This window comes from Euleptes europaea, chromosome 19 (genome assembly GCF_029931775.1).
Source record: "Euleptes europaea isolate rEulEur1 chromosome 19, rEulEur1.hap1, whole genome shotgun sequence".
Taxonomy (NCBI): domain Eukaryota; kingdom Metazoa; phylum Chordata; class Lepidosauria; order Squamata; family Sphaerodactylidae; genus Euleptes; species Euleptes europaea.
Window position 1 is genome coordinate 14,234,121 of NC_079330.1, and position 18,589 is coordinate 14,252,709.

The window sequence follows — 18,589 nt, forward strand, 5'->3', positions numbered from 1 at the left end:
CCAGCTCTCTTATTTACAAAGCCCACAGAGGCTAGAAACCTAAGAAGAACAAGACTCTCAGGGCATTGAATTCTCCAGGAAGGACCAGTTGCTAAGCTGGCACAGTAAACACGACAGCCCTGCTTATAAGCAAATCAACTGGAGAAACCTTCACTCCCTTAAGTCACCATTAAGAGCACAAAGTGCTTCTAATTCAATTCAGAGTTTCCCTCCCTCACTGTGGGAGGGGGGATCACAGTGGGACGGACAATAGCACTAAAGAAGGAAACCGGACAGCTGCCAATCCCTAACCCCCACCCTTCCCCTGCAGCCACCTGGGAGCAGGAAAAGAAGATCAGAGACCCTTACCCATTTTCGCTTCTTCAGTCTCGATTATCCTCCTGACAGATTCCTGCATCAACCGCACCTAGAGCAGCACAAACAGACAATGTAGAGTTCACCCTCTCGTTCAGAGACACGCAACAGAGAGAGGAGACAGACGCAGACCCAAGAAAAAGATAGTGTGCAAAGAGGAATGGAAGAGTTTTATCTGGAAAGAACAGTCAAATACAAAACTAGAGGGCATGTTTTCATTTTGCTGATAGGGCACTCGGATACCCTCCCATCAAAACGAACTGAAGGTGTGCAAAAATGCTCCAACGTGAAGAGATCAGAAATCCTAGTCTAAGACTTAAGATCTTAGCCTAAGACAAAGTTCAGAAATCTTAGTCAGCAACTCTAGACATTTCACCAGGAGCCACTAATGTGCTTTGCAACCATAAGGACTAGAAACATGACTTTTTCTTTTTTTCAGAAAAAAAAGACAAGACGGCTGAACGACGGCATGAGAATGTGGCACACACAGAGAGTTCTCTCTCAGAGCTATTCCCTGTGATTTAGAAAAAGGATCTGGGGTTCAAGCAATTCTTTTCTCCCCAAGTGGGTTTGGGCCCTGCAGCTGCTTAGCCACAAGGGGAGAAATGCCCAGTGTAACTGGGATCACCTCTTCACTGTGGTGCAGTGGTCAGGAGAGCCAGTGTGGTGTAATGGTTAAGAGCAGTGGACTCTAATCTGGAGAACTGAGGTTGATTCCCTACTCTTCCACATGAGTGGTGGACTCTAAACTGGAAAACCAGGTTTGATTTCCCACTGTTCCACATGAGTGGTGGACTCTTATCTGAGGAACCGGGTTTGTTTCCCCACCCCTACACATGAAGCCAGCTGGGTGACCTTGGGCTAGTCACAGTTCTCTCCAAAGTCTCTCAGCCCCACCTACATCACAAGGTGTCGGTTGTGGGGAGAGGAAGGGAAGTGGGGAGAGGAAGGGAAGGAGATTGTAAGCCAGTTCGATTCTCCTTTTAAAAGGTAGAGAAAATCGGCATATAAAAACCAACTCTTCTTCTTCATGGCTAATGATGCCCCAGCTAAGCCACAGTGACCTCTGGGACTCACCCGTCCTGGGTACCTGAGATTCTTTAACTAGAGATCCCAAGGCCTAGACCTGAAATGTGTCATCGCACCCTCCTGAGCACTAAGCTAAGACCACAGCCCTGGTGTGCATCTAAAGATGCACAAAAGCGGAAGCTCTCAAAATAAGCAGACATGGGCTTTTTTCTTCCTTTTTAGAAATAATATCAACCCAGTGCTTTCCTAAGTCAATGAAGGACAGCCCAGAAAGACAGAGAATCTCTAAGGCCAAGGTGGGAGGTGGAAAAATCGAAGCACTCATTCACTCCTACTCAAATCAACATTGTGTGCTTAATATTTGAAAGGGAAGGAAAACCTCAAAATGTTGGGCTGTTTTGGCCAGGGAGATGGGGCAAAGCTGGCCAAGAACTACATTATCTCTGGGAATGAAGGAGAGACAGAGAGACTTACAGCGGCTTCTGCTTCTTGCTTCTTCTGCTGAATATCACTGGCAGTGTTCTCCTGTTGCTTCTCCAAATCCCTAATGAAAAGAGAACCGAGTTCATAGTTGATCCGAGGCCTCTGCCTGGGATTTGTGCTCGACCATTTCCTGCATTTCTGATCACACAGGCCGGTGAGCCTCCCAATACAGTGTTCATGTGAACTAATCTGCCCAGGGGAGCTTCTCCTAGCACCGGTGTGCATAAGGAAGGCGGGCAAGGCCATTTTCCTGAAGTCCTTCCTGGGGAAAAGCTCCTTCCACCTCACGTTGCTGCCAGTTAGCTGGGCAGTGGAGGCAGCCTGTGACTGCCCAGCTGACGGGTGGTGCCCACCCCCCTCTCCCATTTCCAAAGGTGCCCAGAAGGTTGGGGATCTCTGACCTAGCCTGTGACTCAGCAGGAGAGCCCTCTATGAGACAAAAGCAAGGCAGCACCCTCCCGTTTTGGGTGCCAAGGACAGCAAAGCAGAGGCGAGTCAGACCCATGAGGTATCAGGAAGTTTTCCTGCACAAGCCTGGCTAAAAGGAACGGGAGACCACACAAGCCAGCATTTCTTTCAGCGAGACTCGCACAGGGGGATTCCTGGGGGGATCGTGCCCCTCACTGAATCAACAAGAGGACGGTGCCATTTGAATTTTCAGTCTTGCGGCAGGCCAGCCTACTGCAGTTCAGAGACTGGCTCCCTTTGGGTGCATGTTGAGCCGCTGTGCCACCCTCTCACTGGAGACTTAAGACCACTGGTACTCACTTCTCCTTCTGGGCCCTGAGATAGGGCTTGATGACGAGTCTGTGCATTGCAAAATAGAAGACAAGGGGTCCCGCGGTGGCGTAGAAGACCGCACTGGGTAGCAGCTGGTCCGTCAGGTGAATGGGGAAGAAGTAGGTCTGGCTGGCTCTGTTCAGCCTGGAAGATGGGAGAAGAGGAAATCAAGAGGGGAGAGGGGCCGTGGCTCAGCGGCAGAGCATCTGCTTGGTGTGCAGGTCCCAGGTTCCATCCTGGACATATCTCGTAAAAATCAGGCGGTAGGTGATGTGAAAGACCTCAGCCCAAGATCCTGGAGAGCCACTGCCAGTCTAAGTAGACAACACTGAAGAAGAGTTGGGTTTTATACCCCGATTTTCTCTACCTTTAAGAAGTCTCAGACTGTTTTACAAACTCCTTCCCTTCCTATCCCCACAACAGACACCTTGCCCAGAAGATGGCAAAAACAAACAAACAAAAAGACAGCAACCTCCAGGATCCCTGGCCAATCTGGCCTGGAGGAAAATTGCTTCCTGACCCCAAAGTGGCCATCAGCATTTCCCTGGGCATGTAAGAAAGGGCCACGAGAGCCAAGAACTGACGCAACCCTTCCTGCCCTCCCTTTCATGACCTGCCTTAGTTCACAGAATCAGCATTGCTGTCAGATGGCTATCTAGCCACTGCTTAAAAATCTCCAAAGAAGGAGAGCCCACCACCTCCCGAGAAAGCCTGTTCCACTGAGGAACCGCTATAACTGTCAGAAAGTTCTTCCTAACGTTTAGCTGAAAACTCTTTTGATTTAATTTCAACCTGTTGGTTCTGGTTCGACCTTCTTGGGCAACAGAAAACAACTCGGCACCCTCCTCTATATGACAGCCCGTCAAGTGCTTGAAGATGATTATCATATCACCTCTCAGCCGTCTCCTCTCCAGGCCACGTACCCACCTACCTGGATGCTCCCTGGGTTTGGGCCCAGGCTGAACTCAGGCAACCAATGCTCATTTAGTCAGAGTGAGCAAGAGGGGTGAGGAGCTGGCTGCAGAGTGTGAGCCTGCTTTTCAGAGCCTTCTGACAGTCTCCAGAGCCCTCTGCTGGCAGAACTAAAACATGCAGTCCAGCTTCGCAGCAGCACAAGGTTCTGCTGTGTGTGTGTGTAAAGTGCTGTCAAGTCGCAGCCGACTTATGGCGACCCCTTTTGGGGGTTTTCATGGCAAGAGACTTAACAGAGGTGGTTTGCCAGTGCCTTCCTCTGCACAGCAACCCTGGTCTTCCTTGGTGGTCTCCCATCCAAATACTAACCAGGGCTGACCCTGCTTAGCTTCTGAGATCTGACGAGATCAGGCTAGCCTGGGCCATCCAGGTCAGGGTGAAAAGACAAACTGCCCAAGGATTCTGGCATCCTTGGATCCTGAAGTTAATCAGACCCTCAAAGGGAACATGCACCCACTTGCCGCTTTCCCTGGCACCCCTTTCCTTTGCCTGGTGTAGTGGTTAAGAGCGGTGGACTCTCATCTGGAGAACCCGGTTTGATTCCCCACTCCTTCACATGAGCGGTGGACTCTCATCTGGTGAACCGAGTTCGATGCCCCACTCCTCCACATGAAGCCTGCTGGGTGACCTTGGGTCAGTCACAGTTCTCTCAGAACTCTCTCAGCCCCACCTCCCTCACAAGGTGTCTGTTGTGGGGAGAGGAAGTGAAGGAGATTGTAAGCCACTTTGATACGCCTTAAAAACGTAGAGAAAAGTGGGGTATAAAAACCAACTCTTCTTCTTCCCCCATCATTTTGGCAGAATGCTTTGGCGGGTACCAACGTTAAGAAGCCAGGCAGCCAAGATTGGCATGCGCAGGTAGAAGCTCCAACTTACTTGATTTTCAAAGACACCCCCTGGGGGACGCCGATGCTTACGGTGGCTCCGAGGATGCTGTGCCTGGAGATCTTCCGCTCTGCTCCATATTCCACAATGGTCCCAAAGAAGCCAGCCCTGGAAAGGGGGAAAAATGGGAAAGGATCAGGAAGAAGGGCAAGTGTCATCTTTCCAGACTGTTCATTTTGCACAGTGCTGAAGGTGCACACCTTGTGCCCACTTGAAAGCAACACTGCAGGCCTCCCCACCACCACCTTCTTGGACTGTGCCAGCTCTCTGGCTGTGCATGAAAAGTGCCACCAAGATGGCTCTGGGCAGGCAGGCTTCACTGCCATGTACATGTACTGGAGATGTGAAAATCCCGGCCCAGCTGATGTAGGATGATGCCCTCCCCCTTTAGAGCAACTTCTCTAGGGCTTGGGACACATATTTGAAAGGTGTGACCATAAGAACATAAGGCCATGCTGGATCAGAACAAGGCCAATCAAGTCCAGCAGTCTGTTCACGAAGTGGCCAACTAGGTGCCTCTAGGAAGCCCACAAACAAGACGACTGCAGCAGAATTATCCTGCCTGTGTTCCACAGCACCTAATATAATAGGCACGCTCCTTTGATCCTGGAGAGAATAGGTATGCATCATGACTAGTATCCTTTTTTTACTAGTAGCCATGAATAGCCCCTCTCCTCCATGAACATGTCCACTCCCCTCTTAAAGCCTTCCAAGTTGGCAGCCATCACCACATCCTGGGGCAGGGAGTTCCACAATTTAACTATGCGTTGTGTGAAGAAATACTTCCTTCTATCTGCGGCTCAGCAGGGATCAAAATGTGGTCCTTTAATTGTGCAGGGGGCTCCTGTGTACGTTAGTTATTGCAACATCTTGTGTGTGCCGCTTCTTGATAAAGGACTCGCAAGCACTATTCTTTGGGCTGCAGAAGCTTTCTGGATTTTTAACCAACATGCCAGTTTTCAGTAATGTCACTGTATATTTCCACTTATGCAAATTCACTCTCTTATACCAGCTCTTTGTTGCTCTCTTGCTCTGAATTTTGACATAGTTTAGCTCTTTAATCGTAATGGGCTGCAGCCCCTTGAGTCAGACCCAACCCCACGGCACATTCAAGAGTTAACAGAGGCACAGGCTTACTTGAGAGATCCTTTCACCCGTGTCTGCTCCTCATCCTGAAACTTATGCTGGTAGCTGACCATCATGAAGGAGTGAGGGATACCCAGCTGCAACAGCAGAGAAACAAATGGTCAAGCAAACCACATCTTCATCACCTCTAACATCTGCTTAGGAGCTGAGGCTCAGTAGGGAAGAAGCTGATGGACAGAAAGGCAAGAGGAGGTTCCTCCCTCCCACAATGCATACTGAGCTTGGGAGAACTCCCTGCCACAAGATGTGGCAACAGCCAATAGTTTAGATGGATTTTTAAAAGGACTGAACCAATACATGCCAAATGTGGATTTTCTCTACATTTAAGGCAGGGGTGAGGAAACTTTTTCCTGCCAAGGGCCATTTGCACATTTATGACATCATTCAGGGGCCATACCAGGTGTAGATCTCCTGGTGGGGGGGGAGACGCTATAGTTGCCAGGTCTCCAGCCACCCCGGGCCTGAGGTTCCCCATCCCTGATTTAAGGAGTCTCAAAGTGGCTTACAACCGCTTTCCCTTCCCCTCCCCACAACAGACATCTTGTGAGGTAGGTGGGACTGAAAGAGTTCTGAGAGAACTGTGACTAGCCCAAGGTCACCCAGCAGGCTTCATGTGGAGGAGTGGGGAATTGAACCCAGTCCTCCAGATTAGAGTCCGCCACTCATGTGGAGGAGTGGGGAATCAAACTCGGCTCTTCACATTAGAGTCCGCCGCTCTTAACCACTACGCCATGTTGACTTTGAATGAATGAAACAAACAGAGACCTATCTCTCTCCAAAATGCGTCTTCTCCCACAGCACACGGTTGTTTTTGGGTTGGATGGGAAGGAAGGTCTTACCTGAAATGCCATTGTGAAGTGGCTGGTTTTTGTGTCCCGGACAACGCTTGTATTCATTGCTGACTGAATGCCCCAGCGCCACTGCAGGTACCCCATAGTGTTCTTGTCCAGGTGTCGCGCCAGGACCGTGGTAAAGCCCGGCCGCATCCCGTGGGAGGAGAACTGCAGCGCAAAGTTTGTCGTGATGAAGCTGCAAATTAAGGGGATGAAGCATTAAGTACCCCCTGAGTGAAAGTTCTGTGTGCCGTTAAGTCAAGTAGACAAACACCCTCAGCTCCCTTCCCTTCTTACAACACATAGGCACATGTATCCCTTCTTCCAGTTATCACCTCCCTGGGATGAAAAGGAACCATTGCAGAGGAAATACCCGATTTTAGGGTATTTGTGCTGCTGCACATGCATGTGCAGAGGCTCTGATGCATGCTTGTAGAGGAGCTGCCCCATTCTCTTCAATGGGAAGACAGCGACCTTTGCTCTTTTGCACTGTTCATCCGCAGGACTTGAGTATCCTCCAGGGCAGCCCATTTCATCCTTGGAAGCTACAGGGCCCCTCAGAGAGAGTCTTAGCTCATCTCTTTGTCTGCACCGCAGCCAGGAATCGCAGCCTGTGCACAGGGGAGAAGAAACTCCATGCAATAAGCAGACTGTTGCCTGTGGACAAAATCCTGTGTTTCACTGGATCTTTTCTTCCACCCAGCTCTGTCTTGCTTGGCCATCTCTGATACACTACACTGAGCATTCTCTACCTGCACCCTTCAAAGGACAGCAAAGGTTAGAATTTATCCAGGAAACCATGCAAAGGTATTGTTCCTGGGGCTGGCTTCATAAAGGAACCCTTTGCCCTTGTGTTCCACTGAGAACGGAATTCAAAACGGTGTTTGTCAGGCTCAGGTTCCACACAGGCCCAGCTACGCACTGCTGTTTTTCTACTGAGCTGTGATCGCCCCACTTTTTATGCATGAGAAGCGGGGGGAGGGGGGGACGGGACAGGCCTTTTGAAAAATACTAGCAATGGCAAACTCATGCCATCTTCTGGTCACAGACAGATATGACACCGTCACAAAGTTTTGTCTTTTCTGTCATTTCGGTTGGTCTTAAGGAAAGGTACGACACGACTTGGGTGTTTAGATTTTTCTTTAGCGCAAAATGGCTCCCGGGAACCTCTAGTGAGCAAGAGTCACAGAGAAGACTCAAGAGTTCAGAAGGTCATGTGTGTGCGTGTTAAGTGCGGTTGTACGAAAAAAACGCACATGAAAAAAGCCCACACGGAAAGAAGCCCACATGGAAGAAAGCCCACACGGAAAAATACTCATGGATACAACATAAGACAAGACAATTCTTTATTACGGTCAATGACCAGCACGGATACAACATAAATGTCTCTTAATCGGGCTGACTCCCCCACCCCACCCCCCGCGGAGGCCAGGTCTATTAATTGGCTTCTATGGGCCTCCGGAGGCCAGGTCTACCAAGTGGTTGCAATAGGTAGACCTGGCCTCCGAGGGGGAAAAAAAATTGTCCCCCTCCAAAGGCCAGGTCTACCCATTGGCTTTCTTGGCGGTAGACCTGGCCTTCAGAGGCCAATAGAAGCCAATGGGTAGACCTGGCCTCTGGAGGGGGACGGTTTCTGCCCCTCACTCGGAAGCCAGGTCTACCCATTGGCTTCTATGGGCCCCTGGGTAGACCTGGCCTCCAGGTCTACCAAGAGGCTTTTATGGCAGTAGAACAGGCCTCCAGATGAGGACCAGACCGGGAGGGGGGGCAGGAGAATGGCAGGGAGGTGTGCCAGAGGCCTACTTCAGCATTTGCCTCAAGTCTGAGTTGCACAGGCACACTACTGACTTGCACAATTATTGCACAACTAGATTAGATTGTTTATTTGCGGCCCTTGGCCAGATAAAACAAGATACATGGACTAAAATGGTCTTACCGACAAAGTTTTACAGTCCGAGTCTTAAATCACTTAAATAATAATAATAATAATAATAATAATAATAATAATAATAATAATAATAATAATATAACATCCAAGTTACATCTGCCATTTGGACTAAGGGACTACTCTGTGGAAACGAATTTTCATTGCAGTCGTACAAAATTTTGCTACCTGAGGTGATTGAAGGATTATCTCCTTGTAGGAGCTTTTCTATCTTTTCTCTTTCCCTGTCGGGTCCCATTCTCAGTATGAGGGGCTCAATAAACTTAGAACGGGGTATTGTGTAAAAGTTACAGTTCAGGAGAACATGTTCAGTAGTTTCTAAGTCCCTGGATTTACAGAGGCATAGTCTCTCTGCCATGGGTATCTTCTGGAATTTCCCCTCTAACATAGCAGAGGGTAAGGCTGCACACGTAGCCAAGGTAAAAGCCCTCCTATATTTGTTTATCTCTAAGTAACGGAGATAGGCTGCTGGTTCAAGGATAAATTTGGAGTGGGGGGGGGAGCCATAAATAGGGGCACTATTACACAACTATTTTATTGCTGCTTTCAAGAAGCCAGAAGAACAGTAAAGTTATGGTTTACTTGGGGTTTTGAGTATCTTGCTTTTCGCACTATCAGTGGGATGGTGACTTGAAGATGCAGACAGAATCGCTCTATAAAGTGCCATTCAATTATAAAAACAAAAGATGGCAACATAGTTCAAGAACCAACAGAGCATTGTCATGATTCCTGTCCTCAAAAAGCAGCAGCAAACATTGCCAGAAGCAAAAATGAGGCAACACATGGGAGCAGTAAGTGCTACTCCTCACAATGTGATGGGAAATGTGTTGTCAGCGTTAAATAATGATATGGTTGTAATTTTTTAAAAACAAAATAAATAAATAATATTAAGTATACAAATGTGAGTATTTTTCGGTGTGGGCTTTTCCCCGTGTGGGCTTCCTTCCGTGTGGGCTTTCTTTTTGTGCGCATTTTTCATGTGGGCATTTTTCTGGTTACCGTGAAGTGCTGTCAAGTCGCTTCCGACTCATGGCGACCCTATGAATCAATGTCCTCCAAAACGTCCTATCCTTAACAGCCTTGCTCAGATCTTGCAAAGTGAGGGCTGTGGCTTCCTTTATAGAGCCAATCCATCTCTTGTTGGGTCTTCCGCTTTTCCTGCTGTCCTCAACTTTTCCTAGCATGACTGTCTTTTCCAGTGACTCTTGTCTTATAATGTGACCAAAGTACAACAGCCTCAGTTTAGTCATTTGAGCTTCAAGGATCAGTTCGGGCTTGATTTGATCTAAAACCCACTTATTTGTTTTTTTGGCAGCCCCTGGTATCCATAACACTCTCCTCCAACACCACATTTCAAAAGAAATCTACTTTCTTCCTATCAGCTTTCTTCATGTCCAGCTTTCACACCCATATAAAGTAACAGGTAATACGATGGCATGAATTAACTTGATCTTGGTTGCCAGTGACACATCCAGGTGGTCATAGATGCCCTGAATGACCACGTTCAAAATTAACAACCACTTTTTAAATGAAATCCTATCTCCTGCCAAAGAGACCCCAGAGATTCCAAGGACTGTGCTCCAGAAAGCCTGGATGGAACAGAAATGTAGAGACACAGGCCCAAAGCTTGCTACAATTTTCGAGGGTGCAAGTTCAGCTCACTACGGGGGACCCTTCGTAGGCTCGGTCCACTACGCAGCAGCTGCCAGAAATTGCTTCCATATAGCAGGGCTTCACACGGCAGCTCAGAACGCTGAACTCAATGTACCTTTGGTCTGATCCAGCAAGACAATGCTGTGTTTTGAGGCTGACGGGGTGTCTACTTAATGAGGAGTAACTCAACACGGAAGGAATACGAAGGGAAGTCAATCTTCTCCTTTCCAAGAGAGTTAAACACTGTGCCCATTTCAAGGGTACTCACCATCTTTGCGTGAGATTCCGAAACACTTTCAGACCGAACAAAGGGCCCTGCAGGTCTCCGGCTCCGAACTCCAGCTGCACAGGCACAAGACAAACAACCATGAGAAAGCCAACAGCCTCGTTCAGCTTGACTCCGTTAGGCTGTCAGTCAAACTCCCCCTGCCGGCCGCAGCCCCTCTCTGGCACCACGCAGCTGCTGCGCAAGAAATGTCTGCTGCGGAAACCCAGCACCAACACCGGAGGAGCCCAACTTCTATGGAACCCCAGAGTTCCTCAAAAACACAGTAAAAGAGGTTGTTCGTGTTCCAGCTTAGGAACTGGAAAGCAAAGGCGGGGAAAGGGCAGGTTGATTTTCTCTTCCGGAACTTCTGCAGTGTTCGCAGAAGAAAGTGCGTCATGCAGACCAACATGGCCTGTGTTGAATGCCCCCACCCCCCCCCACCCTCCCATAGCAAGGCCTTGCAGACAGGACCTCCTGGATAGACAACCCATCCTTGGAACTTGCACATTCAAGGGATGGTGTAGATTTCGCAGAGGGTGGAGGGTACAACAGAGTGACCAGGGAAGTACCAGGGTCACCATACATCAGAAGTGACTTGGCGGCAAAAAAGAAAAGGCTGCTAGAGGCGTTAAGAAAGGTTTCACATTAGGGTCACTTACTGTTCTAAGCACGTAGATCTACTCTTGCAGAATACCAACGACCTGCACCTTTCTCTCCGCTCCCTTACCCCATATTTGTCTAACCCTGCCTTCAACTGCATAGAAGCTGGATTTGACAGTAGGATGCAAATGTTAAACAAAATGCAGAAGCCAGAGCTTGGCAGAGGCATGGCTGCTCCCCTCGCTACTGCCAACTAGATGAGAGTCCCCCAGAGCCTCTTAGCAGCTTCCTGCCACAAAGCCAAACGCTCCAAATGTTACTGGACTGGGCAACTTTCAAGGCTCCCGTTCCGCATTCTGATTTGGTGCTGGGTTCAGCCTCCCCAGCCAAATGCTTCTCGAGGAGAAGAGATTCCAGTAACAGCCGCGAATTCTTCTCCTCTTACAGGCCCAGTTTTCAGAAATCAAAAACTACTACACAACCTGTAGGAGAAAAGAGCAAGAGCCCAGTAGCACCTTAGAGACTAACAAAATTTCTTTTAAAAAATTTTCATTTGGTTGGAATAGATTTATTTCATCTGTCTGTAAACAAGGGGCGAAAACGCACGGTCGCTTTAGCCTCCTTTATTCCCTTTTTCGGCACTTACCTGGATGTCCCAGGCTAGCCTGATCTCGTCAGATCTCAGAAGCTAAGCAGGGTCAGCCCTGGTTAGTATTTGGATGGGAGACCACCAAGGAATACCAGGGTTGCTGTGCAGAGGAAGGCACTGGCAAACCACCTGTTAGTCTCTTGCCATGAAAACCTCAAAAGGGGTCGCCATAAGTTGGCTGTGACTTGGCGGCACTTTACACACTTACATTCCCTGTTTCAGCAAGGATTCAGCTAGGATCGAACGCAGTTCAGCGAAAACGCATGTGTTCGATCCTGGCTGAATCCTGGCTGAAACAGGGAATAAAGGAGGCTAAAGCGACCATATGTTTTCGCCCTACGTGTTTAATAGTTATGGCATTTTTTGAAATGCATATTAAATAAATAAATAAAAAAGACTAACAAAATTTCTGGCAGATTATGAGCTCACTTCTTCAGAAAGCTCATACCCTGCCAGGAATTTTGTTCATCTTTAAAGTGCTACTGGACTCTTGCTCTTTTCTACTGCTAATGACAGACTAACATGGCTACCCATCCCGATCTACTACACAACCTGTCTGCCACCAAGGGGGAAAACCCTGGATTTTGACCCTGTTGGGCATTCAGGAGAAGCAGCAGTACCCAGTAGAACTGCTGTTGTTGTTGTTTTTCTTCAAATCAGGCCACAATTCAAAATGAAGGAGGCAAAGAAGTTGCATGAGAAAAAATCTAAGTAGTCTGGCATCTAGTTAACTTTCAGAGAAGGCATCAGCAAGGCTTTGGATTCACAGGAATGACAGAGTCCAGCAAGGGAGGAGAAGGAAAACATGACAACGGTCACTGTTCAGAAAGTGCAGAGGGCTTAGAGTTGCCCAGAAACTGAATGAATGACGGACACTGGTCTTCTCACCTCTCCCCAACCTTTGGCAGATGTCACCCGCCGAAGCGCCAAGTTAACAGAGCCACCTCCGTTCCCATTCTGCGTGGAGAGGTTTCCCGACAGGATCGCTGTGTCCGTGGCCGTAAGCGGGGCCTACGATACATATGGACCGTTACTGCACACTTGAGCTTCAGATGTGACAATATTCTGTCAAGAGATGCCCACTTTGGCACAATTCCCCAAGACAGACTCCACACATTCTTAGTGAAACGGACTTTTGTGGTCCGCAGCAAAGCTCAGAGTCTTTCTGGGTTTTCCAAAAGGAAAAGAGTCTCTCTTTCCAGACGGCGTTAAAGGTGGGGCTGAGTGTGACTAGCCCAAGGTCACCCAGCTGGCTTTGTGTGTAGGAGTGGAGAAACAAATCCAGTTCACCAGATTAGCCTCTGCCACTCATGTGGAGGAGCAGGGAATCAAACCCGGTTCTCCAGATCAAACACCACTCCAAACCACCGCTCTTAACCACTATACTACGCTGGCTCTCTACACCAACAGTGGCTAATCTCCACCTTGGCCTGCACCTGGCCAACCAGTGTGAGAAGCCAAATGCAAGATGCTCTGATCACAAAGGGAGCATGTTTGTAGAAGTGCTGGCCATGTAGAAGCCGCTGAGAAATCCTGGTGGGAAATGTAGTAAGACTGAGCTCGAGGACACAAGATTCACCGGATAGCAACCCTCTCAAAGGATAAAAGAGGTGATTCGGACACTATGCATCCATTTGGGGGGGGGGGGGTTCTGTGTCCTTTGGCCACTTCCACAACAGCACACAGCCTATCAACCCCAAATTTTATTTTTATTTATTTATTTTATTTGATGTATACCCCACCCTTTCCTGGCAAAGCCTGTGTCAGTTTCCCCCCAGTCAAACTGACTGTACAGTTATGACTCCAAATCTTTGCCCCATTCGCTGCTGTTCTATGATTAATGCCCCTCCATCCTCACCCAGATCCTCTAGACTTCACAACTACTGTATCTCATCACACCTCAGCCAGGCAGTTGGGGAGAGGGGAGAGAGAGCTCACTGAGCAGGGAGAGAAAACAGCTCTCCTTCACCCTTGGGGCCAAGAAGAGACTCAAGCTTTGCCATCTCTGACACAGCCATTTGAAAACAGCACGTCAATCAAGAGCAGGAACACCAGCGTACAAGCCCACACCGGATCCCCTCGGTGAACGGCCCGTCTCCGACTCTCCCCACCGCTTGCTCACACGCGTGCACACATATCTTACTTCAATGGACTGGGATATGTGCATCTTGTTAATTTCGATCTGGGGGAAACTGCTCCCGGGCGCCTCTTCATATTCCTCGTCGTAGCGGTCAAAGAGGTCGGTGGCGTCTATTCCGACGCTAATTGTCCCCTGGAAAAAAAACAAAAAACAGCTTGGCGTTAAAACAAAATCCCCACGTTCGGCCACGGTGATGGCTCCCGCTCCCAAACAGCCCCCACTCGGCTCCAAGCGCTGCCCTCTTTGGCTCCAGAACACCTTCATGGTGCCCCACTCCCCCACAGCAGAACCCAGTATTCCTCTGAAGCTGGCTGAGGCCACAACTTGAACACATGAAGCTGCCTTATACTGAATCAGACCCTTAGTCCATCAAAGTCAGTATTGTCTACTCAGACCGGCAGCGGTTCCCCAGGGTCTCAGGTAGAGGTCTTTCACATCACCTACTTGCCTAGTCCCTTTAACTGCAGATGCCGGGGATTGAACTTGGGACCTTCTGCATACCAAGCAGATGCTCTACCACTGAGCCATGGTCACTCACCCTCAACTAAACGAATCGTTGTGCATTCAAGTTCTTAGTTCCTTTCCTCTCTCTTGCTTCCTTCTTGCCTCTGCCATCTCTTGGTCATCTCTCTCTCACATACACAGTCCTTTCCTGATGACACTTAAGATTGCTAGCGCCTCCAGGCTGAGTTCAGTCTTCCTTTTTTTGGGCTTGTGTACACTGACGGAACCGCATAAGAAATTGCTATTAAAGTATAATACTGGCTTCATAACCTCTGCTAAGGGTCATCTAACTTGTGTTCTCATTCAATAAGGGCAACATCAAGCAGAAACCTGGGCACATAGAAGAAGCAGTCAGAAAGCCCAACGCAGTCAACAAACGCTTGTGTTTCCTCAATTGTCACTCACACATTCATTCGTGAAGTCATCAAGAGTTGACAAATCAAACGATGCCTGCAAACCAACCCTAAGTGATTGGAAGTTTGAACTGTATTCTAAGGAAAACTCTGTTCTGAAACGCTTCCTGATTGGAAAAAACAGCAAAAGGGTTCAAAAGGTGGTTAAAACCCAGCATGATGTTTGAGCTGCGTGCCCTGGCCAGGAGCATCCTTCTTAAGAAAAGCAGGCAGGGGCCGGACAATAGAAAAAGAAGAAGAGTTGGTTTTTATACCCCACTTTTCTCTTTTTATACCCCACCTTGGTTGGTTTTTATACCCCACCTTTTAAGGAGTCTCAAAGTGGCTTACAATCACCTTCCCTTCCTCTCCCCACAACAGACATCTTGTGAGGTAGGTGGGGCTGAGAACGTTCTGAGAGAAATCTGACTGGCCCAAGGTCACCCAGTAGGCTTCATGTGGAGGAGTGGGGAATCGAACCTGGATTCTCCAGATTAGAGTCCACCACTCTTAACCACTACACCGAGCTGACGTGAAGGCAGTTTCCACAAGGGATAGCTTTTCATCCCTCTTTCACCTCTGGTCTCAAAAGCCTGCAAAACCTGTTTTGTCCGAGCGGCAAGCAGAGCTGGGGAAGACCTCAGACTTGGGTGCCAACTCGACAGCATCAGTGCTCAGGCCGAGAGACCAGTGGCCTGACTGTATAATGCAGCTTCCGAGACTCTCAGGTGCATTTGCTTATCTCCATCCCCCATCTCTCCCTTGCAGACAGATCAGGACTGCAAGCCCCCTGGGACAAAGATCTGCCTTTTGTCCAAAATGCAAACCCAGTCGCACGTTCCACAGGATAATACGCAAATTATATTTGCTACACGAAAACAAGTCGCCTCAGCGTTCCATGTCACACTGTATTTTGGAGGTGGGCCTTGGCACAGGATAGGGCCCCGCTCCATCTCCCTGACCAGAAGTGAAAGACCGCCACCCCCCATACAGACTCTGCAGAACTTTTATCAAGGACACTTTTCTCCATGTGCTTGTTTTATGGGGGGAATCCTCAGTGTCCCCAAATCACACAATCTGCCCCTTCCCTGCCCAGTGCTTTCTCTGCTTCTTGAGACTAAGCCAGGGCATCCTACATCTTTGGAAACCACCGGGGACAGAGCCCTATTGGAACCAAGCCTCCTGGCGGCAGGTGAGCAATCCTAAGGACACTTTCCCAGACGTAAGCCCCACTCGAAAAGAGTCAGACCCTTCAGAGAGCAATTGACAAAGGCAAACAAGATCCAGAGAGGAGAAATATGCCAGGAACTGATCAAAAAAATGCAGCGGTCCTCACCAGGGTAGTTTGAGGGCCAGAATTCCGCAAGGGACACAGAATTCAGCTTTCCCCTGCATGGGGTATGGATTTCCTGGGTTGGCCCCGGACATCATACAACCAGAACAGGTTACTTTCACCCAGAACAGCCAAGCTCAGCAGAGTGCTTCTGCTGGGGGCAGTAACTCACTTTCATCTTCTGTTGAATATGCTTTAATAGTATTGGGGGAAGGGGGAGAGAATACCCAACTCCAGTAATGAGCCAGCAGAAACGGTCTTGGATTTTGATTGGGAATAAAGGCAGAAAAGCTGCAGCCGCTGCCAAGGGAATGTGTGAAGCGAGATGCCGTAAATTGAACTGCGGCGCTTGCCAAACGAGGCATGTCTCCTGCTCCCACAGACCTGCCCGCTATTCAGGTTCCTGGCGGAGCTTCAATCCTGTTTTGCTTCAGCCCAGGATTCTGGAGAATGCCCACTTGTCAAGTCAGGGTAGCCAGGCACTCTAGAAATAAAAACTGCTTCCTGAAAATGCAATGCCTTCTAAAAATGTTTACGTTCTGTCATTAAAAAAGAAGCAGGGATTCTGCAGCCTGTGGATTCCTGAATGCACATGAAGCTCCCCTTACACTGAATGTAGACCGCTGGTCCACCAAGGTCAGTACTGTCTACTCAGACTGGCAGAGGCTCTCCAGGGTCTCACGTCGGGTCTTTCGCATCACCTACTGCCTGGTTGTCTTTAACTGAAGATGTCGGGGACTGAACCTGAGACCTTCTGCTTGCAAAGCAGAGATTCTTCCGCTGAGCCACAGCCCTCCCCTGGATAGATTCCTGGCTCTTGTATGAGCAGAGGCTAGGACTTTGTGGTGGAGTTGTTTGCTTTTGATTTGCAAGCTGATGCTCTTCCTGGTTTTCCTGCCTGTGTTCCACAGCACCTAATATAATAGGGCAATTTGGAAATACATTGTCTATTCCTCCTTCACATTCTCACCTTCCCCCCTCTTTATGAATATATTCACATTTGCACTACTCAGACACAAGCGTCACACATAAAAACTATGGCCCATATGCCAATCCATGCTATAACCTCATGCACAAACAGCTGTGCAGTCCAGTGCTTGCAAGGATGATACCCACCTCCCTTCTCTCTTAAACCCCTTCTCTCCAACAACAGCACAGCCCCATCCGTTATTAGGTCAGCCTCACAAGCAAGTCTACAAAAGTTATGGCCAACAAAGTTTAACTAGCTTGCTTGCTCCCATATTCCTCTGTTAGTTGTCTATGACACATCAGCAGCCTCAAATAGGGGGGGGGAGAGCCCAATTCCCTTCCAGTTGACAAAGATTTCCCTGTGCGCTCACCTGAAATCAATTCTTCCTCACCCCAGGCCTCCCATTCAAAAGGCTATTTACAAAGCCTGCTCTAGGCATCCTGTGCTGATGCAGTCTTTTTAACATCTGAGCAGCTGGAATGTTCATAAATATTCCATACCACCTCAGCAGCAGAGCCAATAACCAAGAAGGCTACCTTCAAACAGAGTCCTAATAGCCAGTAGCTATGGAGGTTTTGAAGACGGCACCCTGTGGTGCCTTTCTTTTTGTGACGCTTCTCTGGTTCCTGAGCTAAATTGCAGGGGGGGAAAACAACAGTACCTTTCGTCAAATCATTGTGTTTCAATTTGATACCATGTTTGCCTCCATGATCACAGGTCAGCACTGCAAAAGGTTATCCAAACTGGTTGGGACTTGAAGAAGAGTTGGTTTTTACATGCCAACTTTCTCTACCACTTAAGGGAGAATCAAACCGGCTTACAATCACCTTCCCTTCCCCTCCCCACAACAGACACCCTGTGAGGTAGGCGGGGCTGAGACAGTGTGACTAGCCCAAGGTCACCCAGCTGGCTTCATGTGTAGGAGTGGGGAAACAAATCCAGTTCACCGGATTAACCTCCGCCACTCATGTGGAGGAGTGGGGAATCAAACCTGGTTCTCCAGATCAGACTCCAACACTTCAAGAAATGCTTTTTCACCACACATAGGGCCAGCTTTTTGTTCAATACAGGCACACAGTGGCATTATCTCACACCACATCATTGCTGACACTCCCAGAACTGAGGCTGTGAACTCCTCAATGCCAATCATGCCCTCACCCCTGGTCTCCAAATCCAAACAGGAGCACAGAAACATACAACTCCATTGATCTCACCTGACCAGCTCCTCTGGGACAAGGAGGAAAACTGGTGGGTCATTCCCCCCCCCGCCCAGCCTTTATTTCTTTCACTTCCTCCACCACGGTGCATTCTGCCAGATACGGGCCAACAAATGTTGAGGCACTGAGGAAGCAGGTGAAGTCACCCTTAGGAGCCTGCATCGGCCCTGGCACGGGAATCTGGCTTAAGCCACGAGGGCAGGAAAAAACAACAGATGGCAGGTGGTTAAAAATAATCCTAGGGAATGAGAACACCCCTTCTGCCACCTGATGGTTGGGACGGGGCAGCAACTGCCATCCACTCATCCTCAGCCTCCTATTCAGAGCAGAGCAAACCAAAGCACCAAATTGGGGGGGGGGGGGAGACAAGGAAAACGAGGTGCTGCATATCAAGCTGTTGTGACTCCCACACAGTGGTGGAGGAAGAGGAGCGTTA

At 48.8% G+C, this 18,589-nt stretch overlaps 1 protein-coding gene across 1 annotated transcript in view; it reads right to left on the reverse strand.

Moving 5' to 3' along the window:
- DNAJC11 (DnaJ heat shock protein family (Hsp40) member C11) overlaps positions 1–18,589 on the reverse strand; it is a 71,411-nt gene that overhangs the window by 5,657 nt on the left and 47,165 nt on the right. The window contains exons 5-13 of the mRNA XM_056865104.1: positions 13,741–13,869; positions 12,486–12,608; positions 10,349–10,422; positions 6,489–6,678; positions 5,641–5,726; positions 4,495–4,611; positions 2,635–2,790; positions 1,858–1,927; positions 349–406 (exon numbers count right to left, since the gene is read on the reverse strand). Coding sequence (XP_056721082.1) covers positions 349–406; positions 1,858–1,927; positions 2,635–2,790; positions 4,495–4,611; positions 5,641–5,726; positions 6,489–6,678; positions 10,349–10,422; positions 12,486–12,608; positions 13,741–13,869 — 1,003 coding nt within the window. The remainder of the gene's footprint in view (positions 1–348; positions 407–1,857; positions 1,928–2,634; positions 2,791–4,494; positions 4,612–5,640; positions 5,727–6,488; positions 6,679–10,348; positions 10,423–12,485; positions 12,609–13,740; positions 13,870–18,589) is intronic.